General features: G+C 39.7%; 1 protein-coding gene across 3 annotated transcripts in view; it reads left to right on the top strand.

The window, feature by feature from the left end:
* The window catches only part of MGAM (maltase-glucoamylase), a 223,086-nt gene that overhangs the window by 24,931 nt on the left and 175,040 nt on the right, over positions 1-23,115 (top strand). For all 3 annotated transcript variants that reach the window (XM_037835992.1, XM_037835990.1, XM_037835991.1), the window contains exons 5-21: positions 128-248; positions 1,668-1,777; positions 2,315-2,466; positions 2,939-3,110; positions 4,829-4,928; positions 5,812-5,924; positions 6,286-6,411; positions 11,943-12,074; positions 12,227-12,343; positions 13,275-13,388; positions 16,152-16,236; positions 17,497-17,614; positions 18,642-18,813; positions 20,098-20,214; positions 20,661-20,815; positions 21,913-21,997; positions 22,794-22,850. In XM_037835992.1, the coding sequence (XP_037691920.1) occupies positions 128-248; positions 1,668-1,777; positions 2,315-2,466; positions 2,939-3,110; positions 4,829-4,928; positions 5,812-5,924; positions 6,286-6,411; positions 11,943-12,074; positions 12,227-12,343; positions 13,275-13,388; positions 16,152-16,236; positions 17,497-17,614; positions 18,642-18,813; positions 20,098-20,214; positions 20,661-20,815; positions 21,913-21,997; positions 22,794-22,850 (2,046 nt within the window). The remainder of the gene's footprint in view (positions 1-127; positions 249-1,667; positions 1,778-2,314; positions 2,467-2,938; positions 3,111-4,828; positions 4,929-5,811; positions 5,925-6,285; positions 6,412-11,942; positions 12,075-12,226; positions 12,344-13,274; positions 13,389-16,151; positions 16,237-17,496; positions 17,615-18,641; positions 18,814-20,097; positions 20,215-20,660; positions 20,816-21,912; positions 21,998-22,793; positions 22,851-23,115) is intronic.

Here is a 23,115-nt window from a genome sequence, read left to right as displayed (position 1 = left end):
AATATAGCACAGTTTCTCATTCACTTGTAGAAAGAGATCAGTGATACCATAAGCTCAAATGAGATGTTTTGTCCTTTATGAATGATAAATGAATGGAGTTACTGTGACTCATCTTCCCTTGTTTCAGGCCACATGCGACCAGCGTGGCTGCTGCTGGAAGCCTCAGGGAACCATAAGTGTGCCCTGGTGCTACTATTCCAAGAATCATGGCTATCAAATGGAGAGTGACCATGTAAACACAAATGCAGGTAAGCTGGACCCTGCCATGAGGCAGGAGCTCCATCCTTCTGGAGGTTGGCTCAGTACCCCCAAAGAAGAGAGCTGTAGCAGTTTGCAGAGTTTTGCTCTGCCCAGGCACACGACAATGTGAGAGAAGGTGGGCACTGCTCTTTAGCAGGGACTAGAAGCTACCCTCTGCCTTGGGAGTTCAGAGACCGTGTTATTCTCCGGCTCTGGCTTTACGTACCTTTGTGACCTTGAACCATCATCGTGACCTCCCTGGTTCTCAGTTTTCTCACTTTAAAGTGAGGGATTTGAACTCAGTAACCTCTGAAACTACATCCAGCTCTAGTATTATGTGATTTTAATGATGTGGAAACAATTCCAATTGTACAAACACTATGAAAGTTACCTAGTCACTTGTCAATGGTGATGGACTGACTTACCCTCTTTTTCCCACCCCTTCCTGCTGAAATGCAGGGCGTAATAGTAAACAATCTAGGGGATAACACAATGTACTTTGGGGATAGCCTTAATGTAAGCAAAGAGGATCTTAGCCTAATGGGCTCTACTCTAATAAATAAGGTCTTGACTCTCACTTGGCTGACTATCTAATTAGTGAGATAGCATCAAGGCTGTCCCGGCCGGCGGGACGTTCAACGGAAGCTCCAAATCCTGTGAGGGAGGAATGGTATGGGACAAGAGACACGAGGAATGACAGCAAGACAGGTTTCTGATCAAGCTGCAAAACTTTATTGAAGAGGCAGGGTATATATACCTTAAGGTAGAGGGAGTGGCTAGTACGAACGGGTGGCGGCCTAGGATTGGCTGCTGCTGTTGCTAGGGCGGATGGCAGATGTAAGGCTAGCACAGGATTGGTGGGTACTGTTGCTGGGATAGAAGGCAGGTAGTAAAGCTAGCACTCTAGATGTGAATCTTAGGCGCAAACGGCTATCACTTCCATAGAAGGCTGAGGGCAACTTAAGCCGCTATTGCATCAGCCCCAGCTGTCATGTTGCATATCTCCGGCATCGCTGAGGGTGGATTTTATACATGCTACCTTAATCGTCCCCAACACAAGGCATAACGTAACATGAAAATAATTCAGGAGTTACATATACATACAAATTGAGGGCTGAGAGTATAAATAGTATCTGATTAACACGGAATTACTAATGAGCTGGTGGAATGAGAGTAAGGCTTTTTGGGGGAGGTTTTCAAACAGATTTTGCAAAAGATGTGGATTTTCATATAAGGTGGTGGCAGTTCCTAGCTTCATGATCTGTCCCAAAGTATATTATGTATGATGGAGTGCATGTCTGTCTCTTCTCTCATTTTAGGAAATAAAGGCTTTTATCAGCCTCTTTGATGTAAAGCTTAATTTTTATGTGAATATTGTTTGCAAATTTGCAAATGAGTTATGAAAACCTTTTTCCTCCCCACATTAGGATTCACAGCCCAGCTGAAAAGATTGTCTTCTCTATCCCTGTTTGGAAATGAAGTCAACAATGTCCTTCTCACAGCAGAATACCAGACATCTAACCGTTTCCACTTTAAGGTTGTAGTTTTTTTTAATTTTTATTTTTTAAATATTTTTGGGAGACTTTTGTTCCCTGTCTGATGGTTGCAATTACTATGAACAAAAATTTTTGCTGAGGGAGGTATTTTTCTCTACTGTCATTATTCTTATTTAGCACCTCTAGGTGGAAGGCATCTTTAGCCTTCCTTCAGTGTGATAACTTCCTAAATATATATTATAGATTTGATTGATGAGCTTTGGATGTCACTCATTTGTCCTAAGTACCATGTGAGAGGTAGTAAGGAGAGGGAAATAATTTTTACAGTTTAAAAATTCTAGGTATATTTCATCTCTACAGATTCGTAGTATATATTTCTACCTAAAGACTTACTTTTCCTCAAGTGTTAAAACATTTGAATTGGTGCCTTAGACATAATGCCATTTGGATCAATACCCAAGTTCCTAGTAACATAAGCACAGATTTTGGGAAGCACTGGTTTTGATAGGAACAGTTTTCTTTTGGAGAAACAGAGAGGTTTTCATTGTGGCCTTCTTCACCTTTATCTCTCTGGACAGTTGACTGACCCAACCAAGGGCAGGTATGAAGTGCCCCATGAACATGTTCAACCCTTCAGTGGAGATGCTGCTTCTAACCTGAACTACCAAGTTGAGGTCTCCAAAGAGCCATTTAGCATCAAAGTGACCAGAAAGATAAACAATCGTGTTCTGTGAGTTCTGAAAACCTATCTGGGGATCAGAATAGGAAGAATAGGGGGTGTCTGCAGACCTGAGGAAGAGTGTTTCTCAACAACATTCTTTCAGGTTGTGAGCCCCCTGTCGGTGACTAGATTCTTGCTGCCTCCAAATGTATACTTTCCTCTGCCTTTCTTCCTTCTGTTTGCTCAATCATTTTTTTCTCCTTTTTCCCTCCATCCATCCAGTGACCTCTCCACCAGTAAATATTTACTGAATATCTACTATTATACACGTAGTGTGTTCTGGTCACGTGGTAGGGTGTTTGAGTGATGACTTGAAGAAATTTGCCTCATGGTACCTGTCCTCCAAGAGTCCTGGCTTCTTGCTATCATTGGAGGAGGACAAATGAGGCTAATTAAATAGGGGCTGTGAGTCACTGAGTTATAAAGAACACTTTTCTCAGCCCCTTGCATACCTGTCCCTGTGTTTTCCACCTGTGTCTAGGTTTGACTCAAGCATTGGACCCCTCCTGTTTGCCGATCAGTTCCTGCAGCTCTCCATCCGACTGCCGAGTGCTAACGTGTATGGTCTGGGAGAACACGTGCACCAGCAGTACCGGCATGACATGAACTGGAAGACGTGGTCCATATTTTCCAGGGACACAGTCCCCAATGGGGTGAGCTTTCAGGATGGGCTCCTCTTTGCTGAATATCAAAACCTCTTGAAGATCACCTCTGGTGGAGCAGTATAGGGGTTAAGAGTAAGATCCTAGGGCAAGACTGCCCAGATTTGAATCCTGGTTCTGCTATTTACCAGTTATATACTTCTGAGCAAGTTACTTACCACCCTGTGTCTTCAGTTCCTCAACTATAAAATGGGGATAATATACTTACCTTATAGGGTTGTGGTGAAGATTAAATGAATTGAGAGATATAAAGTATCTAGAAGAGTATCTGGCATAGAGTAAGTGCTCAGTAAATGCCAACTACTTTTAATTACGTTTTCCCTTTGGACTAATTAATTGTGGAGAAAACATTACTAATGTCTGGACTCTGTACAATGTGTTGGTTATGATTTGCATATTTTTAGATTGATCTTTAAAAATCAGTAACTTCCAAGGTTTGTCAGCAAAGTAGGATAAAGTACCAGCCCAAACAAGGTATTAATCATTCTTTATGTGATGAATGATTGGGGAAGTGAAAGAATAAACAGAGTTCTGTTGCTGTTTTGCTTTTGATTGTTGTTTGTTTATTTGTTTATCTTGACTGCTAAAACTCAGAGCAGAGTTATTTTCTAGGCTCAGAAATACTATATATAGGTCTTGTACAGTGGGTTTCCTTATTAAGCAGAACTAATGGCTGGATGAAAGGCTATTATTGCAATAAGTTTTAAGTAACTATTCTTATATATTATCTCTATTTACCAAAAGATCCCAGAAAAATAAGTGTAATTGGCCCCCTGTAACAGACAAGGAAACTGGGGCTCTGAGAAGCAACATAAATAGCCCATGGTCAAAAAGTTTGTAAGTAGCAGAGATAGGATGTTTTATCTAGCCTGTCTGATTCAAAGCCCATAATTCCTACTATACCATTTGCCTATCAGAAAAGCAGAAAAGGTGCTAAGCAGCTCATCTGGGAAAAGCTGGTGATGTTTATTTAATGAAAGAATCTCAGATTCTTGCTATTCAAAGTGTGTGGCATGGGCACCACTGCATTAGAGATGGAGGCTTTCTGTCCCTCCATCCATTTCTTGAATTTGATTCTGTATTGAAATAAGATCCCCATGTGATTGTCTGCACACCAGATTTTGAGAACACTGTTCCAGAGCGTTGATTCTCAAATGCGACTACATATAGGAATTGCCTGGGGAAATGTTTAAAATATCCATGCCTGTGCCCATCCCCAGAGATTCCATTTTAATTGGTCTGGGGTGCAGCCTGGGTTGAGAACTACTGTTCTAAAGTTTAGAGGACTAGTGGGATGCCTAAACTAGAACTCCAACTATTTGTATGTTTGAAAGGTGCCTGATTCATAAGAAGCTTGATGGAGCTTTTGCAGATGACGTTAGTTCAGGTTAAGTCTGACCTCTTTGTAAGGGAAGGTTTTTCCAACTATGGATTCAGAACTCATGACTTCCCACCTCCAAACAGATATTACAACCTCTCACATTCCTACTAGATGAATGGTCACAGCTGGGTCAACCTGTAAGAACAACTTGGTTAACATCAACCAAATATAAACCCCATATTTTAAAATTTTTGAGTTTTTCCTGACCAGGAATCCCCTCTCAATTACTCACATGATTAATTAAAACTGATTTACTAAACCATTTCTAGCAATGTGGGGTTTAGACTATCAGACTGTAAATTTGGTACTTTTAATTATGTCTCTATAGGATGGAACTAACTTGTATGGTGTGCAGACATTCTTCCTGTGCCTTGAAGATGCCAGTGGATTGTCCTTCGGGGTGTTTCTGTTGAACAGCAATGCCATGGGTAAAAGAGTGAAGAAGGCATGAAAGAAAAAAAACGCACAGGAGTGGTTTTCAGTCCTTTTCTTACAGCACTGTGACAGAAGGAATGGAGCCCTTTAAAAATGGCTGAGTTATAGCTAAGGGACTTACTTGTATGTTCTCTGACAGTTCCCTCTCTAGCTCGTTACATGTTGACCCATGGTAGCCATGGGTAGGGGTTCCTCTCTTAGCTTGTGATTTTCTGAATCTGGTTGCTTCTGTTAATATATTCTCTTATAGAGTCAAGACAGCTACCTCTTTCCTATAATCTACTCTGAGACCAATTTGTTCCTTTCCCTCCTTAGCCATTCATCCAGCAGTAGGGGTTGATATAAGGTCAGGTAGGAACAGCCAGTTGCTCCAGTCTAATGTTGGAGGAAGGTGGGTCTAACCAGGGGAGGTACAACTGAGCAAAGAATCTATTCAGACACTCCAACAGCAGCAAGGTAAAATAGAGTTGCAATGGTCATGCAAAGTAAGATCAGATTGTTTAAGAACAAACAATGTAACTGTTTGCTTTCATAGGATTCCAGAGAGTAGCAAGCTTTCCCATCTTTGGTTTTAAACGAAGATCATTGATTCTCAACTGTTTCTCTGCTTGCACAAGTAACAACAGATCCAGCAGCAATGGGTACTGGCACAAGCAGTTTACATACTCTGGTCACCTATTATTGAAGTCTATCCCAGACCACATGCTTTAGCTCTCATGTGCCATGACCATGGACGTTGATTATCAGAGTTTCACCTTTGTATGCAAAATCTGAGACTTCAGGATCACTTTATGAACATTGAGTCTAGTCTAAAATTTTATATTACTACTCTAGAATAGATTCTAACTTTTATTTTCTTCTTTTTTAATCTTTCAGATGTTGTCCTCCAGCCTGCCCCTGCAGTCACTTATCGTACCATTGGGGGCATTCTGGACTTCTATGTGTTCTTGGGAAACACTCCAGAGCAAGTTGTCCAAGAGTATTTAGAGGTAAATTTATGATGTCATCGTTACTTTGAAGACATCTTGTATAGCCCCAAAGAAAAGTAACTTTAATATGGAAGTGTAACTCACAAAAATCTCTATTACAAATTTGAGACATGAAAGAACTGATTTGATACATACTCTGGAAAATTGCTCTATTGCATTTTTATGTTTTAAAAAGAAGATACCAGAATATAAAGATTCCTAAAACATAGCTCTATGCTCAATGATTTATATGGGAAGGTAAGGCTAACATTCTAACATTAGAGAAATAGTGTCCTAAAAAATGGAGTAAATTTTGTGCCCCCAAACCAAAGCTTAGAAAAAGTTGTATTAAAAATAGATTATTTGCTAACTTTCATTTCAGCTCATTGGACGACCAGTCCTACCCTCATACTGGGCGCTTGGATTTCATCTCAGTCGTTATGATTATGGAACGCTAAATAACATGAAAGCAGTCGTGGAGAGAAACCGTGCAGCGCAGCTTCCTTATGTAAGAAAATCCTCCAAAGTCCTCCTTAAAGAAAATCCCCCAAAAGTGGAAGAATTACTTTGAGGAATAAAAACAGCTGATTATACTTTCTCCCCCTTATAATATAAAGATTTTTATATGTTTAGACTCCTAGACTTATTGGTTAGACCAGCTATTTCTCGAAGACACTCTGGTCTTTTGAGTGGGGAACAGTATTTAGAGACAAGGATCATGGAATTAGGGAGGCAATCTAATCTTGTCTCTATTTTCTTATCATAACAGTGTCCTTACATCTTATTAGTAAAATTTTCTTGTCCTTACATTTACATTTCTCTCTCTAGCTTGGATCGCAATTTGGATTACCATTTGGATTGTAAAAGTCTATTGCTTTTCAGTGTAGATTTTTCTCTTACACATGTTCTTGGTTTGACTGTTTTGATTCAACTGAATTATGGCAGAGGCTGGCTGTGAAGGTGATATATTTTTAGAAATTCCTCTAAGATTCTGGTATAAGCTTGATTCTTAGGTTTAGTGTCTGGTAATGATGCAGAGCCCCTCCTCCTACTCCAATCAGTATGATCTACAGATATTTTAAGGAGGAAATTGAGGAAAGACGTAATTCTAGACCCAAAGGATTTGATACAAAAAGAATTTTATTCCTGAACACAGCCTCGTCTAGGTTAGCATGTATATTTCACAGATAATAAATTGAGGCTAAGTCAAGCGGAATGTAACCTGACGAAGAGCATAGAGCTAGTTAAGGACACAACTGATACTACATGATTAAATGGGCTATAAAAATCATTTAACAAATTTTAAGTCCATCTGTGCATTGGTTTTTGATTGGTACTGAATTGGCAGTGATTCAAGAGGAGTTCATTTCTCTGTATGTCAAACTCATTTTGTATTTGAAGCAGAGCTTCAGTAGTTGGAGTTAAGGGGAAGGAAGGTCCATAAGTATGAAGTGTAAAAGAAAGCTTCCAACACAATTGGGATTCAAATAGCCTAAGAAAATTAAGTGGATGGGGGAAGGAAAGCTCACAATGGACAAAAAAGTTTGGGTGGGGGAATCTACCCTCCATTTTGATTGCAGGTCAACTACTCCTGGCATTCACCTGCTTTATTCATATGGTGTGGGGTGAGGAAATAACAAAAGGCATGCAGAGGCAGTATTGAGGTCACGGATTGTATGCAACCACCCTTACAAGAGAGTTGCAGGCAGTGAACAGCTCCTGCCTCCTGTGTCAGGAACTTGCTAAGTGATCCCAACTCCATTTTTTTTTTTTTTCATTTTTATTGAGATTGTTCAGATACCATACAATTATCCAAAGATCCAAAGTGTACGATCACTTGCCCCTGGGTACCCTCATACAGCTGTGCATCCATCACACTTAATTTTTGTTCAATTTTTAGAAACTTTTCATTACTTCAGACAAGAAATAAAGTTAAAGATGAAAAAAGAAAAAAAGAAAAGGAAACTCTAATCCTCCCCTATCCCTAACCAACCCCCCTCAATTGTTGACTCATAGTTTTGATATAGTACATTTGTTACTATTTATGAAAAAATGTTGAAATGCTACTAACTGTAGTATATAGTTTGTAATAGGTATATAGTTCTTCCCTATATGCCCCTCTATTATTAACTTCTAATTGTATTGTCATACATTTGCTCTGGTTCATGGAAGCGATTTCTAGTATTTGTATAGTTGATCATGGACATTGCCCACCATAGGATTCAGTTTTATACATTTCCATCTTTTGACCTCAAACTTTACTTCTGGTAACATATATGACTCTGAGCTTCCCCTTTCCACCTCATTCACACACCATTCAGCACTGTTAGTTATTCTCACATCTTGCTACCTACACCCCTGTTCATTTCCAAACATTTAAGTTCATCCTAATTGAACATTCTGCTCATACTAAGCAACCACTCCCCATTCTTAAGCCTCATCCTATATCTTGGTACCTTATATTTCATGTCTATGAGTTTACATATTATAATTAGTTCCTATCAGTGAGACCCTGCAATAATTGTCCTTATGTGTCTGGCTTATTTCACTCAGTATATTGCCCTCAAGGTTTTGTCATCAACCGATTTTTTTTTTTTAATATGGTTTTGTTCACTTACCGTACATTCCATCCCAAGTAAATAATCGATGGTTCTCTGCATGGTCATACATTTATGTGTTCACCACCTTCACCACTATCTATATAAGGGCATCTACATTTCTTCCAGAAGCCAGGAGGGAGAGTCAAAGAAGGTAGAGAGGCAAAAGAAAGAGGAAAAAAAAAATGACAGCTAGGAAGCAGCAAAAGGAAAAATAACCTTAAATCAAAGTAGAATAAAGAATCAGACAATACCACCAATGTCAAGTGTCTCACATGCCTCCCCTATCCCCCCCTCTTATCTGCATTCACCTTGGTATATCACCTTTGTTACATTAAAGGAAGCATAATACAATGATTCTATTAGTTACAGTCTCTAGTTTATGCTGATTGCATCCCTCCCCCAGTGCCTCCCCATTTTTAACACCTTGCAAGGTTGACATTTGCTTGTTCTCCCTCGTAAAAGAACATATTTGTACATTTTATCACAATTGTTGAATACTCTAGATTTCACCAAGTTACAAAGTCCCAGTCTTTATCTTTCCTCCTTTCTTGTGGTGTCTCACATGCTCCCCACCTTCCTCTCTCAACCGTATTCATAGTTACCTTTGTTCAGTATACTTACATTGTTGTGCTACCACCTCCCAAAATTGTGTTCCAAACCACGCACTCCTGTCTTCTATCACCCTGTAGTGCTCCCTTTAGTATTTCCTGTAGGGCAGGTGTCTCGTTCACAAAGTCTCTCATTGTCTGTTTGTCAGAAAAGATTTTGAGCTCTCCCTCATATTTGAAGGACAGCTTTGCTGGATATAGGATTCTTGGTTGGCGGTTTTTCTCTTTCAGTATCTTAAATATATCACACCACTTCCTTCTTGCCTCCATGGTTTCTCCTGAGAGATCCGCACATAGTCTTATTAAGCTTCCTTTGTATGTAATGGATCGCTTTTCTCTTGCTGCTTTCAGGATTCTCTCTTTGTCTTTGACGTTTGATAGTCTGATTATTAAGTGTCTTGGCGTAGGCCTATTTATATCTCTTCTGTTTGGAGTACGCTGCGCTTCTTGGATCTGTAATTTTATGTCTTTCATAAGAGATGGGAAATTTTCATTAATTATTTCCTCTATTATTGCTTCTGCCCCCTTTCCCTTCTCTTCTCCTTCTGGGACACCAATGATACGTACATTATTGTACTTTGTTTCATCCTTGAGTTCCCAGAGACATTGTTCATATTTTTTCATTCTTTTCTCCATCTGCTCCTTTGCGTGTAGGCTTTCAGGTGTTTTGTTCTCTAGCTCTTGAGTGTTTTCTTCTGCCTCTTGAGATCTGCTGTTGTATGTTTCCATTGTGTCTTTAATCTCCTGTGTTGCGCCTTTCATTTCCATAGATTCTACTAGTTGTTTTTTTGAACTTTTGATTTCTGCTGTATATATGCCCAGTGATTCCTTTACAGCCTCTATCTCTTTTGCAATATCTTCTCTAAACTTCTTGATTTGATTTAGCATTAGTTGTTTAAATTCCTGTATCTCAGTTGAAGTGTCCGTTTGTTCCTTTGACTGGACCATAACTTTGTTTTTCTTAGTGTAGGTTGTAATTTTCTGTTGTCTAGGCATGGTTTCCTTGGTTATCCAAATCAGGTTTTCCCAGACCAGAACAGGCTCAGGTCCCAGAGGGAAGAAATATTCAGTATCTAGTTTCCCTGCAGGTGTGTCTTAGAAAATTGCTCCACCCTTTGATGCCTCAGGTCGCTGTGCTTTTCTGCCCAGCAGGTGATGCCTGTTAGTCTATAATTCTTGACTGGTGTGAGGAGGTGTGGCCGTGTTCACCCAGGCTCTGGGGTCTGGTTCTGAATGGAAAGGGCCCCACCCCTTTCCTCCTAGAGAAGACAGACCCCCCAGGTGGAGGTCATTAGCATTTCAATGGTCTTGCTCTCTGCTTGTGCTGTCTCCACCCTTCCCTGAGTCACAGCCCTAGAAACTGAAAATGACTGGGGCTTTCTCCACTGAGCTGAAAAAGAAACAGATAGTCCCCTTCAGACCCAGTCCGAGGCAACCCTCCGGCTCTCCAAGGTCAGTCGTCACCCAAAGCCTCTGTCTGTTTTTTGGGGATGAGTACCTGTAGTGAGCAGTTCACACTTGCTACTTAAAACCCAGTTGGAGCTCAGCTGAGCTATATTCGCTTGCTGGGAGAGAGCTTCTCTCTGGCACCAGGAGGCTTTGCAGCTTGGGCTATGGGGGAGGGGGTCTCACGACTTGGATCCGCAGGTTTTACTTACAGATTTTATGCTGTGTTCTCGGGCATTCTTCCCAATTCAGGTTGGTGTATGATGAGTGGATGGTCTTGTTTGTCCCCCGGCAGTTATTCTGGATTATTTACTAGTAGTTTCTGGTTTTTTGTAGTTGTTCCAGGGGGACTACTTAGCTTCCACTCCTCTCTATGTTGCCATCTTGCCCCGCCTCCCAACTCCATTTTAATTTACTAAGTAGAAGAACTTAGTAGTTCTAAGTAGAACTAAGTAGTTCTTGAAGAACTGGTTTTCAAGGTCAAATCTCTAACAACATCCTGGCTCTTTATTTTTGATGTTACTCTTCTTAGATACTATTAACATATATAAATTTACTTTGTAAGTGATCTAGGGAACTAAAGGATTGACTTTTTCTGGGGCTTAGTGGAGTAAAATGTGGAAGGGAGCATTTAAACATGGACTTGAAAACTATTAACCAAGTTCAGTATAAGTATCTAATTTAGCCAAGTTTAAGTGAGCAAAAGGATACATAAAATATTTTTTTGCTTTAAATAGCTAAATATGAACATGTCTATTGTATTAGGGGCTATAATGGGGAAGATTTCACAAGAAATTCAAAGAGAAAAGCCAAAAAATCTCCAGAATAATCCTTTCCTTGCTTTCTTGCTGCATGCCCTTAGAGGCAGATACCCAGATCTTAGAGTAAGAGTAAATTTTATTCTGGCCTCCACAATTTTCATACTAATGAAAATTAGGAAAGAATAAGCTCAAAGAGCAGATATGAAGTACAAGTAACAAAGCAAGAAGTGACATAATAAAATGGGGGAGTTGAGTAGGGAGAGACATCCTTTTCCCCCCTTCATCTTGTGGATGAGGTAAAATTCAGGTAATAGTTATGTTATTGACAGCCTTAATGGTTTGTGGTCATTGTTAGGGTTTGTTTGATTGGTTTGGATTTAAATGCCTGAAGACCTGGCAGCTGGGGTACAAGGATGTAGTTAACATCATTGCAGTGGTGGGGGCAGTTGTTAGGGAAACAATGGGTCTTTTGTTTTTAAAATTACCATTAGAAAAGGAGCACTTAGATGCCAGGGACTGATTAAGTGCAGTGTTTTGCTTGAATAATAACAGTGTCATTTGATTGGCATATTTCCACACAGAAAGTCCTAGGTGCAAAATTGTGTACTTTGTGTATTCTTTCAGGATGTACAGCATGCTGATATTGATTATATGGAGCAGAGGAAAGACTTCACTTATGATCCAGTAGCGTTTAAAGGCTTTCCTGAGTTTGTTAATGATTTACACAATAATGGACAGAAATTAGTCATCATTGTGGTAAGTGTCACCTCTTGTTTTCCCCCAGACCAGGTATTTGCTGTTTGCTTGTCATCGTATTCACCTCCCCTCTCCCCATCCCTAATTCCCAATCTCCTTCCTCTGTCTCTTTCTTAAAGCTGGTTTCTTCATTATGTTCTTCTTCCTCTTAGGATCCAGCCATCTCCAACAACTCTTCCCCAAGTAATCCCTATGGCCCATATGACAGGGGCTCAGATATGAAGATATGGGTCAATGCTTCCGATGGAGTGACTCCAGTCGTTGGGGAGGTAACTTAATGGGGAAGCTGGGGACTGATGAGAGGCTGTGGAGAGTATGTGTTTGTGTGTGTGTTTATGTGTGTATAATTTTTTTTTTTTATGTTTTCAGATGCCTTATATGTAGTGGGACAAAGTTTTCCTTACCCTTTCATTCCCAACTACCTGACAACCATCCTAGCTTTCACATTCCTTTCACAGCCAAAGCCTTTAACCAACAGTTTGCACACTTCCTTTTCCTCATTCACTCTTCAACTGATTGTGGTTTACTTTCTGACCCTACCACTTCGCTGGTACAGTTCTAGACAATGGCACCAATGACCAGCTGATTGACAAATGGATGGAGCTGTCTCCTTTCTCATCTTTCTCACTTTCTCCGTAGCATTTGATGACAAGTTTGAACATTTTTTTTCTCAAGCCTTCATTTGTCCTTGTTTTCTATGAAGGTATTATTGAATACCTCTGAGAACCCTTTCAGAATACACAGTGTCTGTGGGGAATTGGATAGAAAATGAATAGAAAAGGAGAAAAGGCTGCTTGATGATTGGGACCCACCTGATTCTAAGTGTCCCCAACTTGTAGTGGACTAGTTGATTTGTATACAGTACTCTCTCATTTACTATTTCCTGAATAGGGAGTAGAAAACGTGAGAGGGAAGGGTGAAGCAGAGTTGAAAATTGGCAAGTAGGGCAGTGCCTTTATCCATGGGTTTATTCATTAAGGACTTACCCATTTTTTAAATAAATTTTCTCCAAGTGACTCTTTGGCTTTCCCTGTGGTTTATTCTGTGTATTCAACTGCCCAGCATTCCTAACTGTAAAGGTCCTATGCCTGGACACTTCTGTTAACATGACCACATTAAGAATTTCTCTGCAAAGTACTCTATTTCACTCTATGTTCCTTTAATTTTACTCTCATCAGTGTTTTTCTTTTTCTTCTGCAGGTCTGGCCAGGAAAAACTGTATTTCCTGATTATACCAATCCTCAATGTGCTGTTTGGTGGACAAAGGAATTTGAACTTTTCCACAATCAAGTGGAGTATGATGGAATCTGGATTGTGAGTTCTTAACAATTTGATTATTTGGTGATGAATATTCAGATTGTGCATATCTATATCTATATCTTTGAGTCATGAAGCACAGGCAGAAGCTGAGGAAAGAAAGATGAGAGAAAGCAACTATGATAGTAATTCTCAGGATGATCTATCTTACTATTCAAATAATCTTACCAAAACATAGAGCTTAAGAGGGTCTAAGATGGAGGCATAGAGAGAAGTAGAAGCTAGTTAGTCCCCCTGGAACCACCAATAAACAACCAGGAACAACTAGTAAATAATCCAGAATAACTGCAGGGGGACAAACATGACCATCCACTCATCACACACCAACCTGAATTGGGAGGAATGCCTGAGATCACAGCATAAAATCTGTAAGTAAAAACTGTGGACCTGAGCTAGGAGCTCCCTCTCCCCACAGCCTGAACTGTAAAGCCTTGTGGTGCTGGAGAGCAGCACTCTCCAAGCAAGTGAATACAGCTCAGCTGAGATCCAACTGGGGCTTTAATTGGCAAACAGGGACTGCTCAATACAAGCTATGAATCCCCAACAAGCAGACACAGGCTTTTAGTGATGACTGACCTTGGAGAACTGGAGGACCTCTCTGGGAGGGTAGGGGAGCCCAGAGGACTGGGTGCTGTGTCTGGCCAATGGGTGAAACTGAGGGTGGCCATGAACTGGCCCTGAAGGGGGGATTTCTGTCCCTTTTTCAGCTCAGTGGAGAAAGCCCCAGCCATTTTCAGTTCCCAGTGCTCTGACCCAGACAAGGGTGGAGATAGCACAGGCAGAAGGAGTATTCAAATGCTAATGACCTCTCCCTAGGGGGCGTATCTTCCCTAAGAGGAAAGAGGTGGGGTCCAGCTCTACTACCTGCCTTCTATTCAGAACCAGACCCCAGAGTCTGGGGGAAAACAGCCGCAGTCCACACTTTCTTACACCAGTCTGGAGCTACAGGCTGATAAGTGCCACCTGCTGGGCAGAAAAGCACAGTGACCTGAGGCCTCACAGGGTGCATCAATCTTCTAAGACACAACCTCAGGGAGACGTGATACTATTGCCTCCTTCTGAGACCTGAGCCCATTCTGGTCTGGGAAAACCTGATTGGGGTAACCAAGGAAACCAGATGCCTAGACTACAGAAGCCCACAACCTACACTAAGAAGAATGAAGTTATGGCACTGTCAAAGGAACAAACTTACACTTCAACTGAGATACAGGAATTTAAACAACTAATACTAGATCAATTCAAAAAGTTTAGGGAAGATATGGCAAAAGAGATGAAGTGCATAACGAAAACACTGGGCATACATAAGGTAGAAATTGAAAGTTCGAAAAAACAACTGGCAGAGTCTATGGAAATGAAAGGCACAACACAAGAGATGAAAGACACAGTGGAGACATACAACAGCAGATCTCGAGAGGCAGAAGAAAACAGTCAGGAACTGGAAAACAAGACACCTGAAATCCTACACACAAAAGAACAGATAGAGAAAAGAATGGAAAAATATGATCAATGTCTCTGGGAATTAAATGACAACACAAAATGCAGAAATGTACGTGTCATTGGTGTCCCAGAAGGAGAAGAGAAGGGAAAAGGGGCAGAGGCAATAATAAAGGAAATAATCAATGAAAATTTCCCATCTCTTATGAAAGACATAAAATTATGGATCCAAGAAGCTCAGCATACCCCAAACAGAATAGATCTGAATAAGCCTATGCCAAGACACTTAATTATCAGATTATCAAATGTCAAATATAAAGAGAGAATCCTGAAAGCAGCAAGAGAAAAGTGATCCCTCACATACAAAGGAAGCTTGATAAGACTATGTGCAGATTTCTCAATAGAAACCATGGAGGCAAGAAGGAAGTGGTGTGAAATAGTTAAGATACCCAAAGTGAAAAATCACCAACCAAGAATCCGATATCCAGCAAAACTGTCCTTCAAATATGAGGGGGAGCTTAAAGCATTCTTTGACAAACAGACAATGCCAGAGTTTGTGAACAAGATACCTGCACTACAGGAAATACTAAAGGGAGCACTGCATTTCCAGTTCAGGGCTCTTTTCATTTGGACATGTTTGATCAATTGATGACAACCAAACTACCAAAGTTCATGGAAAAATGTGGCTGCAGTAAAGAGAAATAATATCTCATATAATGTCAAATGAAAACAAATGCAATACAGCAAAATTTAGAGAGATCTGGAGTTGAAATTTTTCTGTCTGTAAGGAAACTGTAGAAAATTTAAACAGTACATAAAACTAAAAAGATGAAAGCAAAAAACCCTCTTAAATGTCATCAACCAAAGACATTGGCTATCAGTAGTTTGGTACATGTCTTTCCAGACCTACCATTCTCATCACTGTTGTACACGTGCTCTCCTTTCTGCATATGTATATGTATATGTTTACAGATTTGTGTGTATTTGTGTGTGTTTTCGTAATTATATTTGGATATATATAAGTTGATATAATAGGAATCATAATATATAAACTATTTTGAAATATAATTTCTTCAACTTATATGTTTTAGAAATTGTTCATTTTTAGTGATTATAGACAAATATTTTAGAGATTTTTAAGAACCATCTCCATGAAGGCTTCAATGGATATAGAAGACAGGAACATTTCATTCTATGTATATAATGCTCATTTTAAAAATAAATATGCAGAATAATTTTTCTGATTCCTGGAAAAAGTTACCACCAGTACAATACAAGAGGGCATGTTATTTTTTCCTAACAGGTTTTCATCTGTTTGTCTTTTAGGATATGAATGAAGTCTCCAACTTTGTTGATGGTTCAGTTTCAGGATGTTCTACAAACAATGTCAATTATCCCCCATTCACTCCCAGTAAGTCTTGGTGGTAGGCCTGATTAAAAGTGGCAGTATGCATAGGAAAAGGAAAAATGTGGGTAATATAATGAAAATTTTGAAAAAAAAATCAACATACTTTGATTTCCTGAATGAGACATAAATCCAAAGGGACAGGACTTCCAGCCTGAGCTTGTTGCAGGAGGAAGGTCCAGAGAGGATGTGGTATAAAGGCCAGAGCTTAGTGGTTAGTTTCTGTCACTCTCAAATGTGTACCTCATGGGCCAGGGCTTACTGGAACAGTGGAAGCTACATGTAAACCCAGAAGGCAAGGGTCAATTTCAGTGATATAAGCAGTATAGAGAGCAGACAGGAACCAAAGGATGAAAGGAAGCCAGAGTCCAAGGCTTGGGGGGTCAGATCAGTCAATGTCGTGCTAGTGAGCCTTGACTGATCTTCAGTCAATACTATCATGCTGTGGCCCTCGCATTTGTTATAGTTAGAAGTAAGCTAGAGGTCCACGGGCATATTTTTTCTTGATTGAGAAAGGAATGAAGCTGCTGCTAAGATTATCACATTTTAGGAAGACTTCCTGTCTGGTGAGAAAATAGACCATTGGGATAGATAGATCAGAATTAAATGTTTCAGGGCTTGGGTGGGAGGTTAAACAGCTCATTTGATGTATTATGGAAACTATTTCTATTTTATTAAGAGGAAGTATCATAGTTACATAGTTTTAGAAATATTAATCTGGTATTAATCTGTAGGATGACTGAGAAGATAGAAATACCAGAAGTAAATAAGCCATTAGGAAGCTGTTGCATAGTTGAGTAATTTGGATCTGAACCAAAATGGCACAATGGGTGAGGAGAAGAATAGATGAATGAAAGAGAAAAGTGGTGAAGCATTCTTTACAAGATATAGCCAAGGGAGAGGAAGGGTCATAAATTAATTTACACTTTCATCCAAAATTTCTATTCTTGGACAACTTAATTTAGCTCAATTTGAAAAATTCAGATAGAATCTCAAGACTAACTAGATCCTCTTGCTTCCAAATCCCTGCCTCTGGTCACATGAAAACCCAGGTAGGAGGATATGTGTGAGTCAGCACAATTCATTTGATATCTGAGAAACTACCCCAAATATGCAGCCTTCTGATATTGAAGAAGCAGTATGGTCATTTACAGGATGGCCACATTAAATGCCTACCCAGGGAAGCCACCATTTCAGGTCTGTGATAGCTGAGGAGCAGGAAATGTGCATCCCAGGCTCTCAGTGACTGATCTTTCTTTATTCCAGGAATCCTTGATGGGTACCTGTTCTCTAAGAGTCTCTGCATGGATGCAGTACAGCACTGGGGCAAGCAGTACGATGTGCACAATCTGTATGGCTACTCCATGGCAATTGCCACAGCAGAGTAAGAGCACTACTGCTGTAGACTTAATATATTATTAAATTATTGATCTTACTACATGCTGGGTGACTCATATTAAAAAAAATCTGCAAGAGAGATATGGTTATGGTTATGGTTATTAAGTGAATGGAGAAACTACCTGGTACATAGGAAGGAAGGAGTCCCATAAATATTTGTGGAATACATAAAATGAAAGAATGAACGAGTGGAAGGTTGGAAGAAAGAGAGGTTAAGTAACTTTATGCTAATGTCAGTCAGCTAATAAATCACAAAAGCAAAATTTAAGCCCATTTCTGCATGAGTCCAAAGCCCATGTATTTCCTCTCTGCCACACTGTATAGGCTGGAGTATGGAGGGCAAAGTGTCTTGTAGACGTCCATGTGCTTTGCTATTTTAAATACTGTGTCTGTCTATGTTTCCACAGTGAGAAAGGTATTGAACATTTATTCTGCTTTCTATAACTGTGACAGCAGGAAGCCAGACTAAAACATATTCATTAGCAAAAGTTCTATAGCAAAGTTTTAAAATATAAGTGTAAATATAGACTTTTAATTTAAGAAAATAGAAATACACACATGTATAACTTTAAAATCTTTTTGTGCACACATGTATAATTTTAAAATCTTTTTGTATTAAAAAATTATATACTTGTAAAGTGATTAAGTTCCAAATGCTGTTTATAAGTCCTTTTTTGTGTTTGTCTGAAGTCATGCATTATGAAAGATGCAATGTTAAATTTTTACACCACAGAAATTGTATACCTCTAGTTACTAGCTGTTTCAATTCAGCTTTTGAAATTTTTGGAAATTATGGGGTTAATGATGTACATAAAACACATTAAACATAACAAAACACAACCATACTCAATAGTGCAGACTGTTCCTAACAGCAACTCTAAACTTTACTGGGAGAGAACTAAAATAGAAAAATGGGGTTTTACTTTTCAAATCATTGGTAATGTTGCTGAACCCGCTGGGCTGGGACAAGCTAAGATCACATATTGAGTCCTCATGTCTCTCTCCCTTTCTAGAGCTGTCAAGACTGTATTCCCTAATAAGCGAAGCTTCATTATAACCCGTTCTACCTTTGCGGGATCGGGCAAGTTTGCAGCTCATTGGTTAGGGGACAACGCAGCCACCTGGAACGACCTTCGATGGTCCATCCCTGGAATGCTGGAGTTCAACCTTTTTGGTATCCCAATGGTGAGTACCCACTCCAAGTTCTCTTATGAACTTTAATCCCCAGAAAGCCTCATTCTAAAAAATTTCCAAACTGTAGAATGCCCCTTTTCTGTTTGCCATGGTTCAAGAGATTTAATGTCTTGAGATCAAGGTCCTCACCTATATCAGTATGGCTGTGATACCTCTGCTGCCTGATAAAGATAGAAAGTGCAACCATGAAATATTATCCCTGTAGTATTTCTTTTTTTTTTTTTTTTCGGAGTATGGCATACAGATCAAAAAGTACACATATCATTAAGTATAGAGCTTGATGAATTTCAATAAGTGAACACATCTGTGTATCCAGTACTCAGATGAAGAAAAGAACATTGTCAGCACACTAGAAGTGGCTTTGACATCTTTTAGTTAAATTACATGTATATATATTCAGCTCCTACTATGTGCAAGGTACTGAGATGGGTATGGATGATGAGTGTGGAGGAAAGCCTTCTCTTTACCCAGGAGTTTACAATTTCAAGAGACGAGACATATATACAAATAAGAGGAGACTTATGTAACAAATAAATATGGCAAGCTAAGATAAAAGTGCCAACTGGGACATATAATTTCATGTTAACAGAGATTCTGAGAAAGAGACTGTTGACCCTGATGAGATTATGTGGGATGAAGGGTGCTGGGGGAGGGAGTCAAGAGGAACTTCATGGAAAAGATGGCACTTGAATTTAACCTTGAAAAGTGGGTTTGTTTCATCAGACTAATGGGGGAGAGATAAATATGAGCTAAAACAGTAATGTGCCTGTAGGGATTGGTGCATAGGATTCCTGGGGGTCTGGGTTGAAAATGATGCTAGAAGGTGGGTTGGAACCAGGTTGTGAAGAGCTAATAGGATAAATCAAGAAGGCCTTGAAGGTTTTTGAATAGGTGATCAGGGTTAGGCTTTGGGAAACTAATTCTGGTAGTGATCGAAATAATAATAGCAGTATAACTTGTTAGTATTTATCCATAAGCTACTCTATGCCAAGTTTTTACTTACATTATTTCATTTATTCATGTACTACAACCCATTGTAGGTAATTAGTACTTACCTTATCAAAATAAAGAAACTGAGGCACAGAAGGGTTAAGCAAACTTACTCAAAGTCATCCACAAGATAAATTAGTGGTTACAGGATATAACCCAGGTCTGCTCATGCTACGTCAGCCTTCTCAACAAGAGATGTGAGCAAAGTTCAGTTGAGAAGTCCCTGGTAAAAAGAAAAAGGGGATGTGAGAGTGAGGGTTACGTGATCTCCGTGTGCCCTTCCAGGTGGGTCCTGACATATGTGGCTTCATGCTAGATGTCTCTGAGGAGCTCTGCAGGAGGTGGATGCAACTGGGAGCATTTTATCCATTTTCCAGGAACCACAATGGCCAAGGCTACAAGGTAGGGCTCCCAAAAGATAGGAACAAAAGAAATTTGGCAAACATTAGAACCCTATCTGTCGAAATCCCTCCAAAAGAAATCTGCTAAGGCAACCTCTTCCATGGTGCTTCAGGTAACATTTTGTCTATGATGCTCATTTTGTAATGAAAATCAAATGAGGAAACACTTCAAAATAGTTTAAATGACAATCCTCTGAGAACAATCCTAAAAAGTGAGTGAGGCAGGATGAGTGAAAGAGTGAAAAATGCCCACTTATTTTGTGAAATGTCTTCCCTTTACCCATCAGTACTGCTTAGAGCCAAAATTTGTAAAGTTGGCCTCAGGTCATTTAGGAATAAAACTCTTGGTTGCCAAGAATGGGAGGGGCGGGGTTATCTTTGGAATTCTCCAGGTGCTTCTGCAAGTCCACAGCCAGACCCTAATTGCAAACTTCTGTTTCCTACCAGGATCAGGATCCTGCTGCCTTTGGAGAGGACTCCCTGCTGTTGAATTCCTCCAAGCACTATCTTAACATCCGCTATACTTTATTGCCCTACCTCTACACCCTCTTCTACTATGCTCACAGCCGGGGGGACACGGTGGCCCGGCCCCTTCTGCATGAGTAAGTTCACCTAACCCAAAGGGATTTTGTTAATACACCCTGGATGGCATTGATTGTAACTATTCCTCATCAAACTTCGGAGTGAAAATGGAAATAATTTAAACATTTATTCAGATATTGTTTTTCTAACTGGAATATCTGGTTTATATTTATAAAGATATTGCTGCCTAGATACCATTCTAGAGGTATTTAAGTATTATAGCATGTTCCCTTTTGGGGAGAGTGCTGCACCTGAAGTCATAGGGTTTGAAGCTTTCCTTTGTTCGCCCACCAACTAATTCTATATCTTAGACAAATTGTTTAGATTCTTTGGTTCTTAGTCTTTTTAATCCTAATTTAAAGGATTTGATCACATGAATATTAAAGTCTCTTCCTGCTGTAATGCATTACGATTCCAGGACTATCTTCAGGCTCTGAGTATGAGCTTGTCATTTGAACACAGATAAGAATATTACAGAGGATTTCTAGAACTCCAGAATTCTTACTGCCAGCCAATGGCCTCTCTAATTTAATGCTAAAAAAGGCTGCTTAGGTGGCTTTCCTTATCAATATAAAATTATCTCACCTATGTGTCTGACACACAAGGCCCTCAGGCACATACTTGCACTATTGCATATTCATTCTTTCGGTTAAGATTTTGCCATCTCCTGGTATTTCCTGTTAAAAGGCAAATATCCTAGAAGAGAAAATAGTAAAAATTAAAATTATCCACTAATTTTCATGATCAGTTCCAACTGTGTTTGATAGCTGAATTCTAGAATTTATTGCTTATTTTACTTATTATTATTATTATTATTATTATTATTTAAGGAGAATATGGCCAACAGAGTCACAGCTGGGGCCTGCTCAGCACAGATACAAGAATAGGAACTTTGGTCCCACCTGATGTTAGAACAGGAGGGTACATGGGCTGGGGAAAGGCCAGAAAAGTGGTTCTGTCAGTGGGAGTGGGGAAGTGGGAGTTGAGTTGGTGTTACAGAACAATTTGGGGGGGGGGGGGTTGCTCCAGTCATGCAGCCTGTATGTTTTGGGGAGAGTCGAGAGAGGGATGTCAGGAAGCAGCCCAATTCTCAGTGAACCATTTCTTTGGTCTCCAGGTTCTATGGTGACAGCAGCACTTGGGATGTGCATCAGCAGTTTTTATGGGGACCGGGCCTCCTCATCACTCCAGTTCTGGAAGAGGCAAGTGTTCCCACGAGGACATACTAGTGTGCTCTGCTTCTGTTCCTGCCACCTTCCAAACTCTGCTCTGTCCCTGGAGCCCTTTCTAAATGCATTTTCTTTTCTTTTCTTTTTTTTTAAATTCAGTTTTATTGAAATACATTTACACACCATACAATCATCCATGGTATACAATCTAAATGCATTTTCAGCATCCATGGATGAGTCGACTTTGAGCAGGGTGTGCTGTGATTGGAGAGTTGCAGATCTGATACTTAAATGTGTTCTCCAAAAAACTGTTTTTTCTTGATGAAGTTCCCAGCCAGTGTAGAAGCAGCTACTGGCAACTCGGGAGTTGTCATCATATTCTGGTAACAGATCATTACTTGCTCCGTGATGTAGAGGGGCCAGCACTCAGACTCTAAAGTCAGACTGAGTGGCGTATGATTGTTGCCTCTGCCACTTAGTACCTTTGTAATCATGGGCAAGTTGTGCTGCTTACTCATTTGGGGTTGTTGGGAAGATTAAATGAGGTAATCCATGTAAAGCACAATATGGTTTCATTATTATTCGTATTCTTATTATTATTATTACTAATGTGTTCCTATTTGGGAATTTTCTTTGGTTTTCCAAGTTATTGCTTCTATTCCTATTAGAGGAAAGGCAGACAAAAGGCACAATTAGATAACAGAGAAAAGAAAGGCCATTTCTACCATCTCAGTACATGGTTAAAGAATTCCCTAGGGAATGCTAAGAAACCCATTTTATCTGCTTTAGAGGCTGAGCCATGAAGGTTGATATTTTGTTTTAATTTCAGGGTGCAGAAAAAGTGATGGCATATGTGCCTGATGCAGTCTGGTATGACTATGAGACTGTAAGTAGCTTTGACTATTCTTAAACTTGTCAAGATCACAACTGCAGCTGCATAGACAAGATGCCTCCCTGGACAGAAAAACATCTATCCAAGGGACTGAGGAATGTTTCTGTAGTATTTTCTGTGATTTCATAGCAGAGCCTAAGTCATGACTAAGACATGGAAAAATTATTTTCATATACTTTCTTGAGCAATAACATAAAGACTCAGAGTATCTTAGATTATTTGCTTAGAACTATCAGTTCATATACAAAGCCTTAACATT

The sequence above is a fragment of the Choloepus didactylus genome, chromosome 5 (assembly GCF_015220235.1).
Source record: "Choloepus didactylus isolate mChoDid1 chromosome 5, mChoDid1.pri, whole genome shotgun sequence".
Taxonomy (NCBI): domain Eukaryota; kingdom Metazoa; phylum Chordata; class Mammalia; order Pilosa; family Megalonychidae; genus Choloepus; species Choloepus didactylus.
This window is presented reverse-complemented; position numbering and strand designations above follow the sequence as displayed.